The sequence below is a fragment of the Lactuca sativa genome, chromosome 4 (genome assembly GCF_002870075.4).
Source record: "Lactuca sativa cultivar Salinas chromosome 4, Lsat_Salinas_v11, whole genome shotgun sequence".
Taxonomy (NCBI): Eukaryota; Viridiplantae; Streptophyta; class Magnoliopsida; order Asterales; family Asteraceae; genus Lactuca; species Lactuca sativa.
The window spans coordinates 147,284,067-147,310,875 of record NC_056626.2 but is presented as its reverse complement, the minus strand read 5'-3'; the positions used below and the strand labels follow the sequence as shown (position 1 = coordinate 147,310,875).

At 33.4% G+C, this 26,809-nt stretch overlaps 3 protein-coding genes across 6 annotated transcripts; 2 read left to right on the top strand and 1 right to left on the bottom strand.

The window, feature by feature from the left end:
* The first annotated feature begins 17,742 nt into the window (after nt 1-17,742).
* Nucleotides 17,743-20,030, top strand: LOC111892220 (PIGF/3-ketodihydrosphingosine reductase fusion protein). Its single transcript, XM_023888290.3, has 9 exons — nt 17,743-17,914; nt 18,004-18,246; nt 18,688-18,753; nt 18,852-18,894; nt 18,997-19,051; nt 19,143-19,191; nt 19,265-19,332; nt 19,415-19,523; nt 19,654-20,030. Exons 2-9 carry the CDS (start codon nt 18,061-18,063, stop codon nt 19,765-19,767), a joined length of 690 nt encoding a protein of 229 aa, XP_023744058.1. The 5' UTR covers nt 17,743-17,914; nt 18,004-18,060; the 3' UTR covers nt 19,768-20,030.
* A 1,515-nt stretch (nt 20,031-21,545) lies between these two features.
* LOC111892222 (protein HEADING DATE REPRESSOR 1) lies at nt 21,546-23,915 on the top strand. 3 transcript variants are annotated; one of them, XM_023888293.3, is made up of 3 exons: nt 21,546-22,110; nt 22,616-22,979; nt 23,329-23,915. In XM_023888293.3, exons 2-3 carry the CDS (start codon nt 22,623-22,625, stop codon nt 23,533-23,535), a joined length of 564 nt encoding a protein of 187 aa, XP_023744061.1. In that variant the 5' UTR covers nt 21,546-22,110; nt 22,616-22,622; the 3' UTR covers nt 23,536-23,915. The 3 variants fall into 3 exon arrangements, with proteins under 3 accessions (XP_023744061.1, XP_023744060.1, XP_023744059.1); XM_023888292.3 differs by having other exon boundaries at nt 21,547-22,110; nt 22,619-22,979; XM_023888291.3 differs by having other exon boundaries at nt 21,559-22,110; nt 22,633-22,979.
* Nucleotides 23,680-26,173, bottom strand: LOC111892219 (uncharacterized). 2 transcript variants are annotated; one of them, XM_023888289.3, is made up of 6 exons: nt 26,005-26,173; nt 25,828-25,923; nt 25,282-25,533; nt 25,019-25,192; nt 24,546-24,945; nt 23,680-24,383 (listed from the first exon to the last, which is right to left on the bottom strand). In XM_023888289.3, the coding sequence occupies exons 2-6, from the start codon at nt 25,897-25,899 to the stop codon at nt 23,875-23,877; spliced, it is 1,407 nt and encodes a 468-aa protein (XP_023744057.1). In that variant the 5' UTR covers nt 25,900-25,923; nt 26,005-26,173; the 3' UTR covers nt 23,680-23,874. The 2 variants fall into 2 exon arrangements, with proteins under 2 accessions (XP_023744057.1, XP_052626427.1); XM_052770467.1 differs by having other exon boundaries at nt 25,828-26,173.
* Between the last annotated feature and the right edge of the window lie 636 nt (nt 26,174-26,809).

The following is a 26,809-nucleotide window of genomic DNA, read 5'->3' as shown; positions in this document are numbered from 1 at the left end:
ATGCCATCAAATGATGAGTTAATAATAGAGCATTAACATACATAGATATCATGTATTTGAGCATGTATGTATATGAATGGCATATATGTATGAGATATACATATAAAAATGTAGCAGAGCATGCGATGAGCATACTTCCTTCGGGATTTATGATGATGTATGAGTATTTTTCTTCGGGATTGATGATGATATATAAGTATCTTTCCTTCGGGGTTGATGATGAGATATGGGTATCTTTCCTTCGGGATAGATGATGAGATATGAGTATGCTTCCTTCGGGAACAATATTGAAATATGAATATACTCCCTTCGTGGATAAAACTGAGAAATGAGTATAATATCAAAGTTATTAGTGAAATCTTTGATTATATAAATAAATATGATTTTTATGTAAGTATATGTATAAAAGATAGATAAAAATGTCAAAATAAATGATTAAACCAACGAGGGTATTTGGTCAATTTGCGTAATGGTCAAATCGATGAGAGTTTTGATATTGATAAAAGATTGATGTAATCTTATAGTATATATATATAAGTTTTTAATGGGAAGGACTTAATTCAGTGAGAGTGGGATAAGATGAGTGAAGGTAAATTGGGAAATTAAGGAAGTTGTTGAATTTGCAGTATTCACGACGTGACATAGATGAGTCACGACGTGAGAAAGTACAATACCATTTTCTTTTGTAATAAAAACTTTTAGCAACGAATCAGAACATACAACATAGAATACAAGATTAAATAAAGATGAGATATATAAAGTATATGAGCGGGAGTATGAGATGAAATATACATATATATATATATATATATATATATATATATATATATATATATATATATATATATATGAAGCAAATAAGATCGAGAAAGGATATATAAAATGAGTGAGATTTAACTGAAATAAGTGATGTGTGTAAAACCCACTAGTTTTAAACCTACTTTTAATTATCAAATAACACACAAAAGGCAGTGAACCTATCAATTGTGGTATAGTTCAAGCAAGCAGGGTATCGAACACAGGGAACGGCAAATTAAATACTAAAACCTAATTTATCTAATTTAACTAATAAGTAGGGGTTTTCTCTAGTTTTACAAGACTAGAAACTTACTAATTATTACTAACTTAAACTAGAAAACAAAGACTTGACTAGATTCAATAACGGAGAAGTACTTCTATTTAGTTCAACTTAATTGATCCTATGGTTGATTTCAAGGTAAAAGTGCAATGGATTAATTCTCTTGCTAGTTACCGATTCAATTGATTAATTCCGTATTCACTTCATTAATCCTTAGCAAATAAATCAATTTAAACAATGGCCAGTTGTCTATTTCAATTAAATTTACTAGATATAATATTCGGGTTAAGTTAGACTTGCAATAGCTAATTAATTTATCTTCTAATTAACTTCTTGTTTAATGGTCATCTCACAAGCTTGCACATAAATTTACTTGATTTTCTTCTTAATCCTAGTTTCATGTTCATTACACTAGACATATGACTAAAAGTGTTCACTAAGCACATGAGATTGATAACTAATAGATGTTCATGCTAATTAATTATCTCCCTATTAACAGAAAATCAATTATCAATCATACACAAGGTTCTTTAGCAAGCTAAAATAACTAAATTAACCAACATAGAATTAATCCTACCAAGAATCAAACCATATTACCAATTTTGTATCCCTAAATAGAAGTTTAAAGAATTTAGCTCATAACTAAGGTAAATAACAGCAAACAAATAAGTTCAAGTTGCTTAATCATGTTGACAAAACAAAAGAAACAAATAGAATGGTGGAATTATGCCTTAATTACTCCCGGAATTGGATTCTAGCTTCCTTGGTCGACTTCTAGGGTTCTTCTGGCTTCTTATTCGCAGCTAAGCACTTCTGAATCGTCCCAAAACTTTTTTTCTCTCGATCTGTGGAATTATCTTTAAATAAGCGGTTCGACTCGTCGAGTCAAGTGGTGACTCGTCGAGTCCCTCTCACATTCTACGTATTGCGATAACTATCTGGGATCCCGAGTCATTATCCTTCTGATTCCTCGACCGGACTCGTCGAGTAGATATATGACTCGACGAGTAGAAGCTTCTTTTTCAGTGTTTTCCTTCTTCATTCCACTCTCAATCTTCTAACCGCTTCTCTTGTTCCTTTTACTTCCGAGCTTCATCTTTGGACTGAAAACCATAATTTAACACTTTTAAGTACCTTTTGTCCATAATATGCGACAATTTAGCTAATATATGAATAAAAAACTATACTAAATACACACTAAATATGCACATATCAAAATACCCCACACTTGTCTTTTGCTTGCCCCCAAGCAAAACTGAATTTTAATCATATTAGAATTATGTATAACAACTCCAATCTAACCCAGCCATTATGCCAAGACCGCAACGCATGCATTTGTGTCTAAAATTTTTCCTAAAGAACCCCCCATATTCCAAATACTCACAATCCTCATAAACATTCACCCACTCACCCCGAACTATGCTCATTTTATGCAACCCTCCGAATCCATCCTCAGAAAACCTCTTAACCTCAAGGTATTTTTAATCGAGCAACCCAAGCATACATATTCTAGAAAATTACAATTTATCCGATACCACTATGAAATTCTTTGAATTCTTCACTTCTTTGAACATTTCATCTTTGATATCTTTGAATTCACCAACTTGTACTAGCTTTTGGTATCTTCAACTTTTTGGATTTTTGGAATTTTGATCTTTGAACTTCATACTTAACTTTGATGCTCCAAAATTCTTATAACTTTTCTTGTAATTTTTTCTCTCTTTTCTTTTTTTCATGTATTTCTCACTTTTTTTTTTTCACTCAAATCCTACATGCTTAAGCAAGGGCGCTCAATCTCAACCTTTATTGGCTAATGATAAAAATTTTCCTGGATACATTTCAGGTTTAGGCTGCTAAACATATTGCATCCCTCAGGTTGAGCGAGGTCGTGTTTTTGTCTCATGATTTCACTAGAATAAGGAGGCCACAAATGCACTAGAACGTATATAGGCTCAACTAAACATTTGGGTTTTCATGCAATCATCAAATATAATACTAGCATGATCCCTAATTGCTTTACCAAAATTTTCTAATTTAGCCCTACAATTTTAATGCAAAATTTTCAAAATTAACTAAAATTTCAAGATTTTCGAAATTTAACTAATTTATACAACCCCCTACCCCACACTTAATTTATGCAATGTCCCCATTGCATAATATGCATGATAAAGAACAATAAAATAAAGAGAGAATTGGAACAAACTCCCCTGGGATAGCAGTCGATAGGCTGATCACTTCCATGTTAAGCTCCAACTTCAATCAACTTTAGACATGGTAACATCTCATCCATGCCTTGGGTGTCAAAACTCATGTGGGTCGCTCCAAATACGCGGAAATTAGTGTAAGATCTTCAAGAAAGGAAATGGAAGAATAAGCGAGCAAGTGAGACCAGTAGCAGCATCAAATCAGCAGTCCATCGGTATAAAAGATGATCGACTCGTCGAGTCTTATGATGGACTCGTCGAGTACTAGCGCGCCTTCTCAGAATATGTAGAAATACAAGGCGACTCGGCGAGTCTGCTTAGTGCACTCGTCGAGTAGGCCACTGAACGAAAAATCTTGGTATTTTGCAACTGTTGTAGCTTCTAAAAACTTCTTTAACCCTTCCTCACATTTGGACTCAATTGCTCATACCCCCTAGGACCGGACTCGATACGTTGACGTTAAAAACTCGCTTCCTTGACTCGCTCTTACCCTAGAAAACATCCATGCTTTACATCTCTAACCCATCCTAAATAAGCAAACATAATTCAATCCTGAAAAATACTAAAGCAAACAACCATTAATCATAAAATCTTAAAGCATACACACCAAATAAAAAAATAAAACAAAACAAATTAAAATTGTTTGATTAAAAACACAAAAACATCAATCTTCATCTTCCTCATCATCATTAGCGGCTCCACTTCCCCCGGCTCCGCTTCGTCTAGCAGCAATCCTCTCATCCCAAGACGGAATGAATGGGTAATTCCCACCATCAATATGTGGGATATTGAAGTGGTCAAAAAGTCGAATGTGGGATTGGTTACTAAAATTCAGCCCCCTTGCCAATTGATCCTGCATCCGCCTCATCTCTACATTGTACCAATCCATTGGTACATCTTCATTTTCGACCGGAATCACCGGCGGCTCATCCTCCATATCCCTTTCCCTTCGCGATCGCACCCTCCTTCCCGGTGCTTCAGGACCTACAACCGGGTCATCATTTGGGATGGCATAATGGCCACCACCATAGTCTTCAATAATTCGGGCCCTGCGGAAAAGAATAGGATTAAATGGGGGTGTCGGGATCAAAGTCATGAGGTTCCAGGCACCACGGTTCATCAACCCGAATGAATTCGCTAATCGAGTGACAAACATTCCTCCATTGATACGGGATGTTTTGCGATCTTTGACCGCACCTTCCGAAAGGTATGAAGCAATACACCATGGAATGTTGCAAAAGACGCCGGGTGTTATTATGCTCCATAAGTAGAAAACATCAAGGTTGGAAACCTTGTCATCGTCTTTCCTTTGGTTGATGGTGGAAGAAATAAGGCGGTGAATGAGGCGGTGAGTCGGGGATCGGATGCTCCCTTCTTGTGCAGACTTTGGGATGTAGACTTTGTTTCCTATGGTATTCCACCAACCCGTGCTCGTGACTCCATCGGGGAACGCCATATGAGTGTTTGCCAAGAAAGCCCGAAAGATGTTTGTTGTCACTAAGGGTTGATCATAGATCCCTAGTCGGCAGGCAAGGTCCACCACCGAGCATTGACGATACTCGCCCCCAAGACAAAAAGTAAAGCTCGTCAGGTGATACACATCCACTCCCCCAGTAAAAGATACCGTGGAAAAGAATTCTAAACATAGCTCCAAATAAACCGGTTCTTGAATGCGGAAGACCCGGCTCCACCCATCACACACCATGCTGTTGCCTTCATGTTGGAACTCCTTCAAAAGGTAAGGAGCTAGTTCTTCTTCATAGCTAACGCTCTGCAGCCATTCCCAATCAATTATGTTCGGTACATACACCTCCTTCTTCTTAATGTCGGAGAGCTTCTTCTTCCACTTCCTCATTGTTGAAGGGGATTCGATTTGCGGGAAGTTTAACCATGGAAACTCCCCTTGGCTACCAGTTGAAGATTGTCCTCTTCTGAACATGATTTCTGCAAAATAAACACACAAAACCCAGAAACACAGAAAATAATTAAAAACTGAAATGTAACTGTAAATCGACTGGACTCGTCGAGTCCATGACCGACTCGACGAGTCGCGCAACCTGCACGAGTCAGTCGACGGGTCGCATGAAATTGGACCTTAAAACTTGTAATTTCTGTCAAGGGTTTTTGTTCAAGGACTTCCTACTAAGTAATAAGGTCAAACTAAGCATTCAAAACAACAATATTCATGAAAAATCGAAACCCTAGAATTTCATTATTTTTCAAAAACGGGTTTTTTACATGCAATTGCAGGCATAGATGGCCTTATACTCTCATTTTCTTTAGAAATCAAGAAGAAAGTTGTTACCTTTTGAGTTTAAACCTTGAGAAATTGAAGAAGATTTGAAGATTTCTTTGAATGCTTGAGAGTGTTTGCGAATGGGGGTACCCGGCGAGTGTGATGTTGAAATTGAATTTTTAGGGTTAAAACCCTATTTACCAGATGTAAAAGTAATTTCGAAATTAAAATTTTTTTTTTTTCTGTAAATAAGACCGACTCGTCGAGTTGTGGTTAGACTCGCCGAGTCTGGTCGCGAAGTTAAATGCTTTTCTGGAATCCATGTGGACTCGTCGAGTCGTGGTCAGACTCGGCGAGTCATTTAAAAATTTGCATATTTTTCAAAATTTTTCTGTTTATTATGAATCATTTCACCCCACACTTAGGCTATGCAACTCTCAAGCAGACATGCCCGATGATTTAGAAGATTTAAGAATAAAAACGAATGGAAAATAAAACGAAAAATAAAAAGAAGACTAAAAAGTAAAAGAAAGCAAACTCTATTGAACGGGTTGCCTCCCGCCAAGCGCTTCTTTTTGAGGAGTCATTAGCTAGACTCCTTCCCATTTACGTTTTGTCATCTTCATGCATTGGGAATGTACGCCTCACTTTTTGTGGTTTATACTTGGTCTTGTAAGCGTAAATCTTTTTCTTGTAAGCCCTCTTCAATTCGTCTCTTCTCCTTTTCATTGCTTCATCTTCAGCTGCTTGGGCTTTCTTTTTTCTCTTTTTCTGCTTTACCCTCTTCTTTTTCACCAATTCTTGAACATCCTTCTCTTTAAATTTAATGACTTCATATTTCATGATGGTCCGTGTTTTAGGTTTAGTGGTGAATTGGTGATCAGCTTCTTCCTCCCTATCCTTTATTCCTGCATTCTTTCCCGTGCTTAACCCTTTTCCAAATGGCATCGTATCAATGCATGCCACATTGGCGTGTTGCACCTCCATTCCTTTTTCCTCTTCTGCCAATTGTTCTTCATAAACAGTAACTGAACCCAGGGTATGTGAAGGACTATTCACAAACAGATCAGTTTTGGTCAAGTTTCTATCCAGATCGACTGGACTCGTCGAGTCCATTATGACGACTCGACGAGTCGGATCGTGTTCGATCACTCCTGGAGTGTTTTCTGAGTTGGCTTCTTCCAGTAGCTTTTCTATCTCCTCCAAGTCTTTGTTAGCATCTTCAACTGCTTCAAAGTGTAATGTGAACTTACTTGGGTCTTCTTTTAGTAAAATTTCAAGCTCTTTTTGTAATACCTCATCATCCAATTGGATAAATGAGATCTCTTCTCTCTTTTCTTCTTCTTGCTTGACTTCTGGAATAGCTTTAAACATCACCGAATCATCTCCCACTCTTAATGTCAATGTAGACTCACATATGTCAATTAGGGCACACGCGGTGTTTAAGAATGATCTTCCCAAAATAATTGGTATTTCGGGGTCTTCTTCCATTTCCACCACCACGAAGTCTACTGGAAAAATAAACTTGTCCACTCTGATAAGGAGGTTTTCACAAATGCCTTGTGGATTAATTATCGTTTTGTTTGCCAAATGGATTCTCATATTTACCGGCCTTGGTGCTGGTAAATTTAGCTTCTTAAAGAATGAGTAGGGCATCAAATTGATGCTTGCACCTGAATCAGCCAATGCTCGTGTAGAAACTTCATTACCAAATTGGCAAGGAATTACTATGTTACCCGGATCACCCTTCTTCTCAGGCAGCTCACTCATCAATATCTCCGCGACTTTAGCCAAATCCTTCCTAGCAGTAAAAAGGCCTTTAAGCAAGTTAAAGTATTTAGGAGTTTGGAGCATTGTTTCCACAAATGGCATATTGACTTGTAAAGCTTTAACATGCTCCATGAAGGTTCTATAGGCTTGAACTTTTTCTGCAGGCATGGCTCTGGTTGGGTATGGCAAAGGAGGGTTGTATGGCTTTGGGAAACTGACAGTGTCTTTATTCCCGACTGGACTCGTCGAGTCCATGAGGGTGACTCGGCGAGTCTGGTCGGGTTTTTCTGGTTCTGGTTTTTCTTCCTTCCCTGCCTTCTTCTTGGAGACTCTTAGTGTTTCTGTAAATTCTTCTTCACTGCTGGAGGTTATTACGCTCACGTTCTCCTTTCTTGGATTGGGCTCGGTGTTGCTCGGAAGTTGACCCGGTCTTCTTTCATTCACTTGATGTGCAAGCTGTCCCAGCTGTTTCTCAATGTTGAGAATGGAAGCTTGCTGATTCCTCAACATGTTCCTGGTTTCTTGCATTGCTACATCGTGATCATTATGCCTTTTCTCGGACGCGCTTATGAATTTTGTAAGTATGTCTTCTAAGTTCGTCTTCTTGTCCGTCACCGGTTCCTCCTTTTGATAATAACCCCTCTCCCTCTGCTTATATTTTTCTTCCTTAGCCTTTCTGTACTCTTCGTATGGGAGCCACTCCTTCTTCGGTTTCCTCCAGTCTTCATCGTATCTGTCGCCACTGGAATAAAATACTTGAGCCTTTTTATTTCCATTCTCGTCTCGATCACAATCCTTTGTAAGATGGGGGCCGCCACAATTTTCGCATCCTACCCTAATAGCATGGATCGTTTGATCCATTTTCGTCATTCTTCGGTCTAGGCTATCGAGTTTAGCTATTACCGCCGCCATGCCATCGTTCACTGAGTTTACTGCTCCACGACTCAATTCATTCCTCGAATTGTGGTATTCTCTAGAATGCTTAGAGAATTCTTCAATCAATTCCTTTATTTCCGGAGGTGGCTTTCGGGTGAGCGGGCCTTGTGAATCGAGTAGTTGCCTTGTGGTTACATTAACTCCATCATAAAAGATGGAGACCTCCTGTTGGCTATTTAGATCATGGTGTGGGCAATTTCTAAGTAGGCTCTTGTACCTTTCCCAAGCTTCATAAAGAGATTCTCCGGGTTGTTGCTCGAAGTTGGCAATGGCCTTCTTTAACTTGGCTATCTCGGAAGGTGGGCAGAAATGGTTAATGAACTCTTCTTTCATTTTGGCCCATGTGGTGACCGATCCGGGAGGAAGTGATTTTAACCAATCTTTCGCAGCGCCTTTAAACGTGACAGGAAGCATTCGAAGAAGCTGGGTCTCGCGTGGAACATTAGGCACGTTGAAGTAGTCAGCCACATCATTTACTTCGTCCAAATGCTTGTAAGCGTCTTCATGATCTCTTCCGTAAAAAGGGATCTCCTTGAGTTGAGCGAGAATATGGCCCTTTAGCTCAAACGTAGCGGTTGCGGGAATTGCGGGTTGCACAAGTCCCGGCCCGGTGTCATCACGCATCCTTTTCTTCCACTCCCCCATGGGGACTTCATCGATGTTAGCCATAGTGATAGCTAACTCTTCTTCGGAATCGGTCTCGTACTTGCTACCTTCGTGAATTGGTTCTTCAATTGTTAATGAGGCACTGGATACTCCTGATTTGCTGCCTTTCTTCTTGCTGAAAACGGATTTCAAGTTCTTGAGTGGTGAGTTCTTTGAAGTTGCGGTTTCTCCTACGGCTTTTCCCTTGCTTCTCTTTAGTGCGGATTCCGGGTCTTCCAAAGGTGGTACTAGAGGTGTGTCCGCTCCTCGGGTCATGAAACAACTAAAACAAAACGAAACAAAAGGAACGAAACGCGTAAAAGGAGTAAAAACGAAATAAAAAATAAAGACTGAAACAGCGATGGACTCGCCGAGTCTGCTTGAATGCACTCGACGAGTTCAAGGCAAAAACAGAAAATAAATATTTCTAGTTATTCTGAAAACGAAATTTTATTAGAACTAAATCTACTTACTGATTTGCTTTATAAATAACTTTGTGTAAGATAAATCCCACACAAAGGATCGATTAAACTAGATTTTACTATTAATTTTAGAACCGTTCCCCGGCAACGGCGCCAAAAACTTGATGTGTGTAAAACCCACTAGTTTTAAACCTACTTTTAATTATCAAATAACACACAAAAGGCAGTGAACCTATCAATTGTGGTATAGTTCAAGCAAGCAGGGTATCGAACACAGGGAACGGAAAATTAAATACTAAAACCTAATTTATCTAATTTAACTAATAAGTAGGGGTTTTCTCTAGTTTTACAAGACTAGAAACTTACTAATTATTACTAACTTAAACTAGAAAACAAAGACTTGACTAGATTCAATAACGGAGAAGTACTTCTATTTAGTTCAACTTAATTGATCCTATGGTTGATTTCAAGGTAAAAGTGCAATGGATTAATTCTCTTGCTAGTTACCGATTCAATTGATTAATTCCGTATTCACTTCATTAATCCTTAGCAAATAAATCAATTTAAACAATGGCCAGTTGTCTATTTCAATTAAATTTACTAGATATAATATTCGGGTTAAGTTAGACTTGCAATAGCTAATTAATTTATCTTCTAATTAACTTCTTGTTTAATGGTCATCTCACAAGCTTGCACATAAATTTACTTGATTTTCTTCTTAATCCTAGTTTCATGTTCATTACACTAGACATATGACTAAAAGTGTTCACTAAGCACATGAGATTGATAACTAATAGATGTTCATGCTAATTAATTATCTCCCTATTAACAGAAAATCAATTATCAATCATACACAAGGTTCTTTAGCAAGCTAAAATAACTAAATTAACCAACATAGAATTAATCCTACCAAGAATCAAACCATATTACCAATTTTGTATCCCTAAATAGAAGTTTAAAGAATTTAGCTCATAACTAAGGTAAATAACAGCAAACAAATAAGTTCAAGTTGCTTAATCATGTTGACAAAACAAAAGAAACAAATAGAATGGTGGAATTATGCCTTAATTACTCCCGGAATTGGATTCTAGCTTCCTTGGTCGACTTCTAGGGTTCTTCTGGCTTCTTATTCGCAGCTAAGCACTTCTGAATCGTCCCAAAACTTTTTTTCTCTCGATCTGTGGAATTATCTTTAAATAAGCGGTTCGACTCGTCGAGTCAAGTGGTGACTCGTCGAGTCCCTCTCACATTCTACGTATTGCGATAACTATCTGGGATCCCGAGTCATTATCCTTCTGATTCCTCGACCGGACTCGTCGAGTAGATATATGACTCGACGAGTAGAAGCTTCTTTTTCAGTGTTTTCCTTCTTCATTCCACTCTCAATCTTCTAACCGCTTCTCTTGTTCCTTTTACTTCCGAGCTTCATCTTTGGACTGAAAACCATAATTTAACACTTTTAAGTACCTTTTGTCCATAATATGCGACAATTTAGCTAATATATGAATAAAAAACTATACTAAATACACACTAAATATGCACATATCAATAAGATATAATAAAGTACATTATTCTGAGCACGGATGAAATTAAATAGAGTATGAGAGATAGAATAGAGAGGAGAAAAAGTCAAAGACAAAATCAATATACGTACAGAATATGTTATGAGTTGAACAAGTAACTATGAGGAGAATTAATAATTATGAGAAAGTAATAAAAGATAGGAGAATAACTCACCATACCTAATGTCTGATGTAGTGGAGATTTCTATGTTTTTGCAGGTAAAAGTAATAACCGCCATGGTACTAGAAGAGAAGACAGGATCCCAAAATCAAGATTTAGATTGTAGGATGTTATTGTTGTATTCTTCATTTTATATGAATAGATAAAATTTATGTTATGTTTATTTGATTTAACCTGGGATATAAAAGTTTGAAATTTTGAGCATATTTTCCGCATTAATAAATAAAATCTTGATAATTCTTATAGATTAGATGTTTTAGATTGAGGGTGTCACAAGTTGGAAGTAGGTGATGGTGTAGAAGGTTCATGGTGGTCTTGGGGTGAGCAAGCTTTTTGCTTTGAATCGTGCTCTTATTTTCAAATGGGTTTGGCATTTTCTTTCTTCTCCTACTGCTCTATGGGTTAAAATTGTTAAGGCTATTCATGGTGTTCATGGTTTGATCGGTAATATCACATAAAGGAATCCTCACAGATCAGTTTGGGTTTCAATTATAAAGGCGTTATATAATTTACATTCTAAAGGTATTAACCTTTTTTCTTTTTGTAAAAAGAAAATCGGTGATGGTTCAGATAAGAGATTTTGGGAGGATATATGGATTGCTGACATGCCTTCGAAGACTAAATTTCTTAGGATTTATGCTTTGGAGTTAGATAAGCAAGTTTTCGGTGGCCCAAAAACTTATGTAGACTAATGGATCTGGTTCGTTTCATCACGCGCCTAGACAAGGTGTCGAAAGTGTTCTGTGGGAGGAGTTCTCTGTTTTGCTAAACACGATGGTTCTTTCCCCTATTCCTAATTAATGGTGTTGGTCGTTAGATGGTTCAGGTTCTTTTTGGGTTAGCTCTGCTCGGTTGGTGATTGATAAGAAAATTTTGATTTGTTCAGATATTGCGACTAGATGGTGTTCTCTTGTTCCTATAATAATTAATGTTTTTGGTTGGCGGTTGCACTTGGATAAGCTCCCTACCAAGGCAAATTTGTCTATTAGAGGTCTTTATTTGTCTTCTATTATGTGTCCAGTTTGCGATCAGGAGTTGGAAGGGTAAACTGTCTTTTTTTTTTGGTGTGATTTATTGCTTCTTTTGGGTAGATGGTGGAATATTGTGATGCCTACTTTGACCTCTATGCGGAATTGGTTTATTTGGTTTTTCTATCTTAGGATGTCTAAGGTTTATAAAGAGTTCTTGGAAGCCTCATTTCTTACTCTATGGTGACATATTTGGCGGTTTCGTAATGAATATATTTTTGGTAGAGAAATTCCAAAAAAGAGTTTGATGTTTGACCAGATTTAGTCTTTTCTTTGGCTAATTTTAGATGTCGTAGTCTAAACTTGAATTGGGTTGCCTTGTTACAGGATCCAACCCTTGTTATCTCTTGCATGTAATTTTTGTTGGTTTTTATCCAGCTTCTTGCTAGCTTTAATATATTTGCCGTGCGGAGATATATATATATATATATATATATATATATATATATATATATATATATATATATATATATATATATATATATATATATATATATATATATATATACATCCAACGGAGCCCATACACAATCAATTTCAACCAGGAACAACATAATATTTATACAAAGTAGTTGACATTCAGGATGCAAATAAATATAGACAACTTCAAAACGACTTGACGGATTATATATTTGATGATAACGATGATGAAGATCATTGTTTACGAAAAATATATTACCTGTTGTTTTCGTCTTGTAATGTTTTTTTAATTTTAAATTTGGATGTTATGTGTAGTTTAAATGTTATGTTTTTTTTACGTTTTTAAATATTATATTTTATTTAAATATTATGTTTTATAAAAATATATTTATTTTAATACAAAAACTCCAAAAAAAAAATAATGACATAGAAATTAATGGGTATTATAAGATGACATCAAAATAATATTATATATACACAATGCTTTTAGATTCCTTTTAAATTTATTGCCCATTATATAAGAAATGAATTATATTTTCAAAAGAATGCAAGAAACATCAAATTAAGCTTAATGTTTGTCTCACTTTAGTCTTGCACAATCACGTCAAAAGCAGCATCATTCAAGAGACAGACCGCTTATGGCCAAAGTCGCCACCATCAGCTAAACCACCGCCATTTTAGTCAAAGATGACACCCAAAGCACCACCATCACATGGCCAGCCAGATCACCATCCAGAATGCCACCGGCCATCCACAAGATTTAGATATCGATTCCTTAATTAAAAAAGTAGTTAAGAAAAGGATGAAACACTTTGAAATAGCCTAAAATATATTGAAACATTTATAACATTTTAATTTGTTTTACTAAAAAATTAAACACTGAATCCCGACCCATCACCCATCCAATTTAACTTAGGATTGAAAACAAATGCTCGTAATATAGCATGTATGAAAAACGTTTTACGTCTAGAGATAGACAACAGTGCCAGAAAGTACCATGGACCCAGTTTTCATCTGCGTCTCCAGTGGGGAATGGGGATCCCCATCAAATAATCAGAAAATTGGAGATTTTTTTTTTCCGTTGTGAAGTTATATTCTTTTATGTAGTACAATGACATAATCACAAACTACAATCAACTAAATAATACTAAAAACAACCATGATATTAAATTTTTAGCATCTTTAGTGGTGTCTTCTCATACTTAAATTGTAGTAATCTGCTTGTACATATGTAGAACGTATTACAGTAACGTTACTACCATTACACACATTAAATATCCAAAGTTTATAAACCACATGTTATTTTAATAGTTGTCATATTTTTTATTTTATATATAAAAGAACCTACATTTAACTGAAATTTGGTAGACCTGTATAAACTTTTGCACAAAGAAACACATTATTGGCATACATAATAAAAGATGGTTAATGTATTATAATTATGAAACAATATTATGTACAAATTTAATAAATATAAGTTTAAGTCAAAACAAATACCACACAAATATATGCATGTTTCATGTACCAATCAAGTAAAATAATGTAGTAGTTCTACCCCATATGCAAAACAGTGATTACGATAGTTATTGTGCTTTTATTCCTTGTTATCATGTACTATACTTTCAATGTAGGAAAGATGTTTTTTTAATTTAGAATTAGAATAAGTATTTACAATCTTATGAATATTAAAAAGAAGAATTTCAAAACATAAAGAATGATTTAATAAAGTTAATTTCATAATATAATATATATATATATATATTATGTTTATCTATTATATATAGGGACAAATTGGGTTCAGGTATCGGGTCCTCTCATATATAGTGTTTTTTGCCATCTTAGTTACATCCAATGAATGAAAATCAATGTAGAAAAAGAAATTATAAAAGATATTTTATTTCACTCGTATCATATTAGAGGTGATTGTGGTTTGGTTTAATTGATTTGATATAAAAACTCTCAGCCAAGCCTTTAAACTTTATATGTAATAATCTCAAACCACAGGTTTTCTGTTTGCCCGAGCAGGCCAAACAAGTTTGGTTATGTTTGGCAATTTGGACCTATACTTTTTCTTTTCGCTAAGTTTAATATGTACTATATAATATTAACCTTTAAATTAAGTATTAATGATATAAGTTTAACTAATGCATATTTAATTAATTCAGTCATTAATATTAAAGAAAGACATACCAAATCAACTTCGATTCATTCGTACTTAAAATAATACATACCAAATTATTAGAAAGTACTTACTTAATGCATGTTGATAATGATTAATAAAAAAAATATATCAAGGAATTGAGGCAAAATATAACTTTTAGTGTGTTTTTGACTTTTTGATATTGTTTATTAAAAATGTTTTTATGTATAAATATGTTTTTTTTTGTATATAAAAACATACTTTTTTTTTGTAAGTAAAAGAATAACACATCATCACCCGATATTAAATTGTTTATACCAACTAGACCAAAAATCTAGACACGTTACTAATAAAATGGTTTTAATAATAATAATAAATCGTAATTAAATGATTTTTTTCGAACAATTGAATTTTTATTAGAAAGTTAGCAATGAGCTCACAAAAACTTACAAAGGAATAGATAATATAGAGTTTAAAGATCATGAACTCTTAATACTAAATCTTCTATTCCAAGTTTCCAACTGACAAACCAAATATATAAATAATCGAGCAAAACTATCAAGCAACAAAGCTTCTTACGTTATGATCTTTAAAAAGAATATTGTTCAACAAGTTCTAAAAAAAACACCACATTATCATAGTTATTGATTCCAGAGCCATAACTATTTAAATGATTTTGATAGGTAAATAAGATTTCTTGTGTTTTTCTGAATTTTGTTTTTATTTTGCTCTAATTTATAGAAAATTAATTTATATGTTATTACTGTTTGAATAAGTCTTTGTCAAGATTAATACCATTGAAGTGAAAAGTCATTTTTTTTGTGAGATTTCCTTTAATCACTTAATATTCTAATGTGCTAGTTACATATTACTGAGCTACCCATCATCTTAATATCTATTTTCTTTTCGCACATCTAGTCATATTTAAAATTTAAATCTTTGTTATATTCGACTATGTTATATTTGACTAACTATTATTTTTCTTTTTTTAATTTGAAATTACAAATATATTCTACTTCTAAACTATTTTTTAAATTTATTGTTTATGTTTCAAACAAGACTTAAACCATTGTTTTAAAAACTGAAATTCAACACCTTACAAAATAAAATTAAATATTTTTGTATGGTCTTTCTAATTATTAAAACTACATATTTGATTAATGTCAAATACGACACATGATGTTTTTATATTAAAAATAATTTATAAAAATAGATTTTTTTTCTAGAATAAAATTAGTGAAAATCGACAAAATAATAATACAAGTAGTGATGGTATGTGCCTTGTGGTAGGGTTATTAATTTTGTACTTTCAGCTGAGTAGTACAAAATATTGATATCTAAAATTACTTACGTAATTTATATATTTGATATACACACGCAAAATGATTAAAAAACAAAGACACAGATGAAGTAATTATTAAAACAAATAATAAATAATTATAATTATATGTTAATAAATAAAGACAGAAATGAAGTTAAAACGGTCATATTATATTATATAGATTTAACATAAGAAAGTTGATGGTAACGACCTTAAGGTAGCGTTTGATGAATGAGACTGGACTTGACAAAACAGAACAAGATTGTTTCAGATGGCGTTTGACATGAATGGAACAAGAACAAAAGTAGTTGTTGACCAAGTCAAATGAAATTATTTTATTAGATTTTAGTCCCACCGAAAAAGAAGGAACAAAGTGGAACAAAAACAATTTGACACAAAATACCCTTAAATAATTTTCTTCTCTTCCTCGTTTATTATTCTACAACTACCTTTTATTTCAGTTCATCTCTTATATTTTCAATTGTTTCTTCGAAGAGGCTTCATGTTGTAGGGAATAATTCATTAATAGCAACGAATACAACATCAATTTCATTGATGCTTCCTATGTCTTTTTTTATATTTTATTATTTTAATCTTATTTCTTATTTGTGATTATAGATTATTATCTTCGACGTTCCATTTTAATATTTATTCACTTTTTCTTTATAAGATTAATGATGTATAACTACTCCCCATAAGAGCCCCCAAAGGGAATTCCAATCTGCTACAAAGGTGTGTGTAAAATGTTTATATATAAGTATTCTTTAATAATATTACTAGAATATCACTTACAAGTATTATATTCGAAAACAAATTAGAAAGAGTTTATAATTTTTTGATAAATACAAGGATAATTTAGTAATTTTACAATCCTGTTCCATCGAGTCCTAGCCTTACCAAACACTACATAGATAGATCATTTTAGTCCAGTCCAATCCAGTCCCTTCTTGTTCAGTTCAGTTCCGTTTTGTTCAGTCCCGATACCAAACTCTACCTAAGAGCCAAGCATATAATTTTTATAAACCACGATGATAGTCCATGTAAAATTTCAAAACATCCACTTAAAGCGCATAACAATGCAAACCTCCCCTACTAAAACTATAATTCAATAATTCTTTATTGATACTCCCTCCGTTTCAAAATTATTGTCCATCTTTTCTTGATTTGTCCCAAAATAATAGTTCATTTCTAAAAATAAATAACATTTTTACCAAAATACTACATCATTATTACTTAACCAACTAAGCATTTAATGAAACATAATGGTAATTAATGTTTCCTTAATCTGTGTTTTTTTGTTGTTTGTAGACGATAATTTTGGTACGGAAGGAATATAATTTTAGAATTGAAAATTACAAGGACCAAAAACATAATTTTCTAAGTTAACAGTTATAAAGACAAAAAATGTAAATAATTCATTTCCTTTTAGAATTAAAAGCTATATGCATCAAAATTATAATCTATTAAATTAAAAACTAAAACAGATTAAAACTGTAATCAATTCATCGTAAATTATAAAGACCAAAACTCTTATTAATTTTTTTTTAAAATCAAAACTAAATTAACAAAATTTATAATTTTTTAAACAAAAAACTACAGGGACTAAAGAGTAATTAGACAATTTCTTTTAAATCAATAGGAATATAGGATAGTATAAAATGTATTAATGTTTACTCCTTTTTTTATGGGCTCATACTCCATAATCGTTAGACCATAGTCCTTAATATCGTTTGACCTATATGGGCCGGGGGCTTAAAAACGAAGCGGGTTCGGGTATCCTCAATGACCCTTCTTCTTTTCGATTTCCAGTCGCTTTTACTGAAATAGCACCGGTGAATGTGAATCTCGATTCTTGCCCTTCTTACTTTCGATTTCGAGTTTTATTTTTTCTTGAAATTAAGACGAGATCGAGAGTAGAATCTGTGTAGAATCTGAGTATGAGAGTATTTGACCCTCTGATTGTTAATATCTGTAAGTTCTACTTTCTAGTATTCATGAAATTTCTGATTAATTTTTGCAATTCGTTTTTTTTTAATGAATTTCTGTCTTTATTCATGAAGCTTCTTGCCGTGTTTTCTCACCGATAACAAACTTACATCAATAAAGCTAACGTGGAGATGAAGGATAAGAAGAAAGGCCACAACACTAAAGTTTCCACCAGCGGAGGCGTCCTATCACCTTCGAAACTACTATTATCGCATTTGATTTGCGGCATTGGATTAGCTTCATCATTTTGGCTAGCAATTAATGTGTACTCCATCAATTTGATCGATAATCCAGCCGAAACTCTTCGTTTAGTATGGGTAATAATTACTCTATAAACTCATCGTTCTATTGTGTGATTTAAGAACTGTTTTTTTAGTAAAGTACTTGTAGTAATGTTTCTCTGTTAATCAATATGTAAGGTTTATTTTATTCCATACTTTTTGAATGAAAATATGGATGATAAGTGATGATATGCCCAGTTATTACTATCAACTGATCTTCCTACCTTTCTATATCTAGTAAGATCTATAGAAAACCAAGAGTTGTATCTGAATTAGAGATTGCATGATTTCCCAAAAGTATACAGAGTGATATCACCCATTTGCTCGTATGTGATTTTGGTAATTGAAGAGATTATTCACTGATTTCCATAACAATAAGATTTGAACAAGTTTCAGAAATTTCCAATCAACACGTTCGTACCTAAATCATTGGGCAAAAACATACTCCAAAAACTGAATTTTAATCTGTTATTGCAGCTGATTGAAGTCCCAGTTGTGATTTTGATATACAGTCTCTTTCGGAAAGATAAGAATCAGAGTTCGGTAATTCATCATTTCCTTTTTTTTACAATCAATTAGATCATCATCATATATATATAATCTATTCTATACAATCAACTAGGGTTTACTTTACATTGCAGTACTTGAAGGCTGTAGCTAGAGGTTTACTAGGGCTTCCAATTGGTTAGTCTTTACTCTTAATTCTTCTGCATAAAACCCTAAAATTTTATACTATCATCTCTTCTTAATACCCATAGACAACACACAACAAATTTAAACTTACAGGGGCAATCATCAATGCACTTGGAGCTATTGCTTTAGGGGCACCTATTGGAACTCAGTATGCGATTTATCCTTCAAACTTTATCAAATTTAAAAAGCCTAATTTTTTTTTTAAAACTAAAATTAGAAAATTTTCTTTCTAAATGCAGCTACTTCCAAAGAACCCTCAATTGGTCTCTTCTAATGTCTGCATTTACAGTGAGTGTGAATCTATAAAAGAAGTATTTTCTAATTTTTTAAAAATTATGAAAATATGTATTTTTATTTGCAGTTTGTTCCTGCAGCTTGTGTGTATGGGTCTTCATGGGCCGATTGGCAACAAACATTTGTGCATACAAAGTAAGTGATTATCGATTAATTAATAATAATATAAGTTGTTCAATTTCCATTTTTATAAAAAAAAAATTAATTAAATTTGCAGGCTAATTGGAATTATGGATTATATGATCTGCTTACCTGCACATGGTGCAGTAATTGGAGCTTGGTTTGGGGCATGGCCTATGCCCCTTGACTGGGAAAGAACATGGCAGGTAACTTTTTCTTACTTTATAATTCTAAGAACATGATTTGATGTTGTGTAATTCTAAAGTGAAGGGTAAAATGGTCATTTTATGTTTTTTTAACAAGTAAAAACGTTTTTTTTTTTTTTTTTTGTTATAGGAATGGCCAATTTGTGTGACTTATGGAGCTATTTTTGGGTACTTGGTTGGAATGTTGGGTTCTATCTGTTTTGTAGGCTTTTGTGTTTCACGTCAACACAAAAAGGGAGATTAAACTAAAAGGGCAACGGTCCTTCCTTTACCAATTAGAAAATTAGATTTGTAAAATAGATTTATTGTATGTTTTTAAGTTGAATTTTTTCCTAGGTTTTCTGTGTATTGTTTGTTTGGATGAAATTTTGCCATGCTAAGCTAGATCAGTTTTTGTTTGTCATTATGACAATAGACTTTTAAGATATGTCTTTGAGTAAATTGCAAATTTGGTCCATGTAGTATCCCAAAAAATGCAGTTTGAATTCAAAAAGAAATTTCCGTGCACAGCAGGTCCAAAATTGAATATATCTTGCAGATTTCTTTCCTTGAAAATTTGAATGCACTTGAAAAGACGAATTTGTTGTTATGATTTTCTTTTTCTATGTCTTATATTTACTTTATTATTTTTTGGATTTAAAAAAAAACAATAAATAAAAGATTAACACTACCCAACCTACACTCCTATAGTCCTATCTTTAACACAAAGAAACTTCAAGTGCATTCAAATTTTCTGAAAATTTTCCTTCAATTGTCAAATGTTATTAGTAATTTTTTGTGAAATGAATAGTTTGTTCATTTGTTGTGTTCTTACTAAGGTTGTGTTTGGCGCGCCACATCGAGCTGATAAGCTAGCTTATTTTTTGAGTTTTTTTATGTTGTTGTGTTTGGTAAGCCAAAAAGTAGTTTATAAGCTAGTTTTTTGAAAAGCTACTTTGACTGGCCTTTTAGGAGCTTTTAAAATTTTCCAAATACACCCCTTGACTAATTATAGAAACACATACTCTTAAATGTCTTTTTATGTAATTTTATATATTTCAGCTAGTTTTATCAAATGTTATTTTTTATCAGTTAGTTTTTTAGCTATCAGCTAGCTTTTCAGTTATTACACTAAACATAGCCTAACTGTACTTTATAAAAACTTGATGAGATTTGACTTGGACAAAATATTTGATATTTGATATGGTAGGAAGAAAAATATAAACAAATTGTAGGAGGATATTTAATTTTTCTAAAATAAAATTGAGTTTAATCAAGAATATTTTGATAAAACCTCCTGACTTTTTTGCTACATCATCCGTTACACTTTATGAGACGAATATTTGAAATATGTTGGTACCATAACAAAGCTTTTACCTCCTTTGGTTGCAAAAGCTGACATAGTTTCTTAAAGAAGAATAAAGGACATTGAATAAAAAAGTTGACATACGTGGTTATTTAAAGAAAATTAATTTATTTAGAGTGACTTGTTGAAGTTATAGTCAGCTATTTTAGATTCAAAAATTGATAAAAATCTATAAATAATTATTGTCAAAACATGATTTATTCTTCCTACTTATTGTTTTTATTATCTTCCTATCTATTTTAGATGGTGACAAGTGTTACTGAATTTAATTTAAATTTGATTGGAATGTTAAATTTATATATTTATCATCATGTTAAATAGATAGAAAGAAAAATAAAAATAAAATATAGGAAGATATTTAATTTCTCTTGTAGTTCATTATAGACTGTGCGGTTTTCAAAAATCTCAAAAAAATATAAGAGCTGGTTTACAATTTTAACAGTAACGTGTAAACTTTTTAATTCTTATTTAACTGTAAATCCCTAATATAGGTTGTGCGTTCACTATCCCAAAAAAGTCTTTATCTAAATGAAAACAAGTCCACGAAATTTGCCAATAAAAATATTGTATTTAAATATCTTCGATAAAATAATAAAAAGGATCTATTAAAGTGCGTGTTGTCAGACAGTATTCCTTTTTTGACCATGCCTCCACTGAATACTACCTCCTGGTTTTTCGTAATATCGCAAAAAATCCTGTGCATTTCAGTAAATTTGACATTTTGTAATCCTTTGTTGCAGGAAAGAAAAGGTCCCAGAAATCAGAATAGAAGGATAGAGTAATATGAAAGCAGACGAAAAGAGACAACAAACCAAACCTCATCCACCGTGGAGACTCAGTCGACCCTACAATCATCAAATCCTAGCCGTCCAATTTCCATACCACTGATCCTATCGGCACCATTAAAAATAAAACTCTTGTGCGTTAAGCGACAACTACACGATTTACAAGAACAACAACTAACAACAAACAATATACCAGAAGAAAACGAAGCGAATCTCTCTCTTTCTATCTTTCGCTTTCTCATTCTTCCTTTTAAATTTTATCTCTGTGTATCGTATTCTGTGATTTCAGTTTTTTGAAGTTATAAACAACGAGAAGATTGGTGAAGTTGATTGATTGGTGAGTTTGTAAACAGAGGAGAAATGGAAGAAGGTAAGAAGGAGGTGCAGAGTATTCTCGTTAATGGCTTCTCTCCGGTCACTTCTACGCCTGTTTTCTGGAAATCTCGCAAGAGAGCAGGTAATCAACGTTTTTTTTCGAAGTTTGTGTAATTATTTCACGATTAATGAGTTTTATGTGTAACGATATAAACTGTTGCTGATTTAATTGTTAAGAGCTGTAGATCTGTGTTCTTTCATGTTGGAAATAGTTCGACATTCATGATTTTTGAAGCGGATATTATTATGAATTTAATGTTACTTTGATCAAACGAAAGAGGAAACCGGAGTCGTTAAGGTCAAATTTTCATTTCGAAAAGTCAAAATTATTTATAAAAGTTAATAAAATTTATAGTTGTTCGTAAGTTCCTTAATACAATTATGAACATTTAATAAACGATCAAAATATTGCTTTTAATAGATGAATACAACTATACAAGGAGATACGCAATTATTTTATGTGATTTGATGGCCAACAGGCAACAAATTTTGACTTTTCATTGCTGATATTATAATACATCAATTTGGAATAGGAAAAATAATGTTTTAAAATATAATTACGTGTTTTTTTTTTCTTATTGATTTAGCAGCTTTATGGTTGCAGCTAGTATGAAGAATTTGTACAAGGACAATATTAAAGACTCAACTGAAGATAAAGATAAAATAAACGAGCACAATAACGATAACAATAACAATAAAGATGATTCCATTGATGAGAAAATGGAAGAAACAAGTATACTTTCAGAGAAACGTAAGGCTCTGTTTGAACCTCTTGAACCAATAATGGATTTGAATGGGAGAAGACCTTCAGCTGAATCCTTACTTCCCCCACCCGACTTTGACTCTGCCAGTTACCCTCGCGGATGGCTCATTGGGAAGAAACGAAAGCTTGTAAACGTTGACGTTGTTGAAAGCATGCGCAGGATTGCCGTACAAGAAATGAACAGAAAGGTATACAGTACATGACATGACAAAACAAATTGTATTGCATTTTTTGACGTCAGAGGATAAAATTGCAATATTTTTGCTCCAACGTAATATGATAAATATCATATGAGATGGATGTCATAGGACATAATAGCCCAAGAAAATTGTACACACTAGACAGACTGGTTTAGTCTTCTTCAGTTCAGTTCAGTCTAATCTAACCTAGCTCATTTAGTTCAGTACATTCTAGTCTAGTCCAACCCAATCTCATCTATTACTAGTCCAGCCCAATCTCATCTATTAAGTTCAATCCAATCCAGTATAAGTCTAGTCTCATCCAAGTGAAATATGAAGATGGATTGATTAATTGCAGGATAGAGAGATTGATGGGCTAAACGAGCAGTTGGAAGAGGATTCGCGTGTGCTTGAACATCTTCAGTTGCAGTTACTAGATGAACGAAGCAAGCGTAGTGATGTTGAGAGACAGAATGCAATGTTGCAGAATCAGGTTGATATGCTTATGAATATGCTTCAAGAACATGAGAACTTGGAAGATGATGAAATCCCACAAGATCCTTAGTTTAGTGTACTTTTATTTTTTTTGTTATGATGATATTATTTCATTTGGCGTTGTTTGTGAGTCTGATATAATATATACAAATTACAAGCATACGTGTCATCCAGAATAACTGAAATAAATACAAAAATATCATACCATCTCCAATGGAGTAAAGAGTGATTCATCTCCAACCCATTAATACCAATTTTTACATCAAAAATAATATTCCAAAGATATATTCTATCATGGAGAGAGTGAAGAACACAAACATATATATACATCATAATCAAAAGCTTAGATAACTTCAACACTTTACAAAAGCTACCTCAATCTCCATAATATACTCTTTTTTTTTAATCTTTATCTACTTTGATTCCCAAAATCATCCAAGTTGAAAAAGAACCTTGGTAGAGATGCTATCCGAGGTAGATTCAGCAACAACTCACCCACAGAGTCGTTCCTACGCATCCCACCTCCACCTCCACCTCCATTATTATTCTCATCACCTTCATCACAACTCTTTTCTATTTTATCAGTTTGATTTGTATCTTGCACAGTTTCAGGATCCGTTTGCAAAAGACAACAAAGAGAGTTGACTCGTGACATTATTGATTGCTCATCAGAAGCCAATGATCCATTTTGGGCATCGTTGAATAAACATCGACTGATATCTTCAAGAATCACTAGACTTTCTTTTTCTTCATTAGAAAGCGGATGATTATGATGATGATCACCTGGAACTCTGTGTTTTATGATCTTGTTTTCAATGTGATTCACCAAATCACTCATGGACATTGACGATTCTACCCCTCCCACTTTTATCTCATGCCTCTTCAAGTCGCCTCTTTTTACTTCTTCATTCGCTGATGCTAATCATATAAAAACCAATACCAAAAATACATAAATAACTTGGTTAAATACAAAATAATCACACCACATTTTCATACAATTATCATTTTTTGTTTTTTTTTTTAAATAAAGTAATGAAATGCTTGAAACGACACAGTATTGTGTGTAAATGCAATGTTTACCTGAGCTGGGTGAAGGTGTTTCCCGAATGAAATCTGTAGGCCTAGAAGAAGAAGATTGACCTCCTGATGTTGACATTGTTCCATGTAAGTCAACTGTGGTGGGTCCCTCATTACTTAAATTATATCCAATAGATTCATTTGGCTCATCAAAAACTGATCTTTTGGATTCAAAGTAAGGGGATACTAATGGTATCTCAGGTTGTTGACTTAAGAAGTTAAGTCGAGGATCACACTGAATAAGCTTCTCATAGTGTTTGCCTAATAACCCTTGTGGACACTGTAGACAATGGCGCCTGTATAAACTAGCCTGTCCACCTGTAAAGTCTGATGTCGCCTGCCATAACGTGTGCTTTCTAGGCTGTGGATTTGTCTCTCTGTAGAAGAGAGGTTGCCTGGCTAGCTGCAAAGAGAAAAGGAAAATCAATGGTGGGTAAGAATTAAGATAAGATGAAAGGGTAAAAACGACATTTTACCACTATGTCTAGAGTTCCAGGGCCATCGTCTGGATATGTTGCTTTTAGAGACATGATGTCAGACCATTGAATTTCAATCTTGTTCTTGAGTCCACCATCAAGAACTTCCCATACGAGTTTATGTTTTGCAAAGTAACATTTTGCCACTAGGTCTCCTTCGTGTTTGGATGTATACTACAAGAAGTTCATGATGAATTTATCAAAAGAAGTGTTTGAAAGGGGGAAAAAAGAAAGATATGTATAGATATGAAGACGTTATTTACCTCCCAGGTACCTATCTTGAGGAATGATGCAGGGAAGTTTGAAGCTTTTAGCTTGTCTGTAGCAGCAGAAGCAGCAGTGTTTTTGTGTTCTTTTGTAGAACTGGAAAAGGAATTTCCTTCTGAGAGCCTCATCTGAATCAAATCCAAGAGTGATGGGCTCTTCCTCAAGCGTAACCCTAATGGACTTGGTTCATCTAATAGATTGATTTGCATTTGTGGTACAGGAAAAGCATCAACTCCAAAATTATGATGCTGCCAATACGAAAGAGATGATTAAAGCACCGAAGAGATTCATTCGCCTCAACAAAAATACCTTATCCAGAGAATCTAGGGCACAAAGTTGGATCATTCTGTTCTTATCACTCTCTAATTTATAAAATAACAACTCTAGATCGATATCTAGAACTTTTCGATCTATCGCAATTTGAAAGAAAAAAAAATCAAACGCAAGTAGATTTACGATTATACCAACAATGAAACTTCATAGATTTTACGAACTCGTTGCACGATTTTTCGTTAACTGTAAAGTAAATAGGCAAAAAGCACCTTAGATCGCTTGTTGGGAAGATGGTGTTGGTCGTCAGATTCCTCTGTAATCTCTCTCTTCACCGACGCCATTAGTCCGCACCGCTACGACGGCGACTACGAGAAAGCTGTGTTAATTATTATTAATAAAAACGTCGAGTTTTCCTAAAAATTGCAAATTGTGGCAACACCGATTACTGTGTTTTTCTGTCTCTTTCTGAAACCTATTTCGCTATGTTGTTGATGATGATAGGCAGAAACTGAGTTGAGTTGACCCGGTGACAAAAGCTTGGTTCTTCAAACGATAGCACATCTGGTCAAGCGGTGGCGTGTTAGGTCATTTCAACGCCATGAGTTAATGCGGCAATTTCTTTACCCTAACCTCTCGACTATCGTACGACCAAAGTACATAATTGATAAAAAGGTTTGTTTAAATTTTTTGGATAATTCTAACAATTTTAGTTTTAAGAAAAATATAAATATAAACAATTTTATACTTACTATGTACGAAATCATGTATTATATTAGTTTATTTTTTAAAAAAATTAATATAAAATTCTAAATATTTGAAAAGTATGAATTTATAAGAAAAGTAAGAAAAATATTGAATTACAAGAATTAAAGTGTTTTTTTTTAATTTAAACAAATAATTTAGATAAATAAATAAAGAAAATTAATAAATGGAAATTTTGAAATTAAAAAAAAAATTATTAATGAAATTGATATGCATTTATTATTGAATATAAATACTATCTATAATTTAATAAAATGAAAAAAAACTATAAAATGACATGTAAAATAAAAATTAATTTAAAATAACCACAAAATTACATGTGACAAAATAAATAAGAATGTGGTTATTAGGAAGGATTATAAATGACATGTGTAAACCATAACCAACCAAACTTTTAGTGTTTAACAAAAAGGAAAAAGAAAAAAGAAATGCAAAAGTTATTTCTAAATCATTGAAACTAGCTATTACTTACAATTTAATTCAATTTGC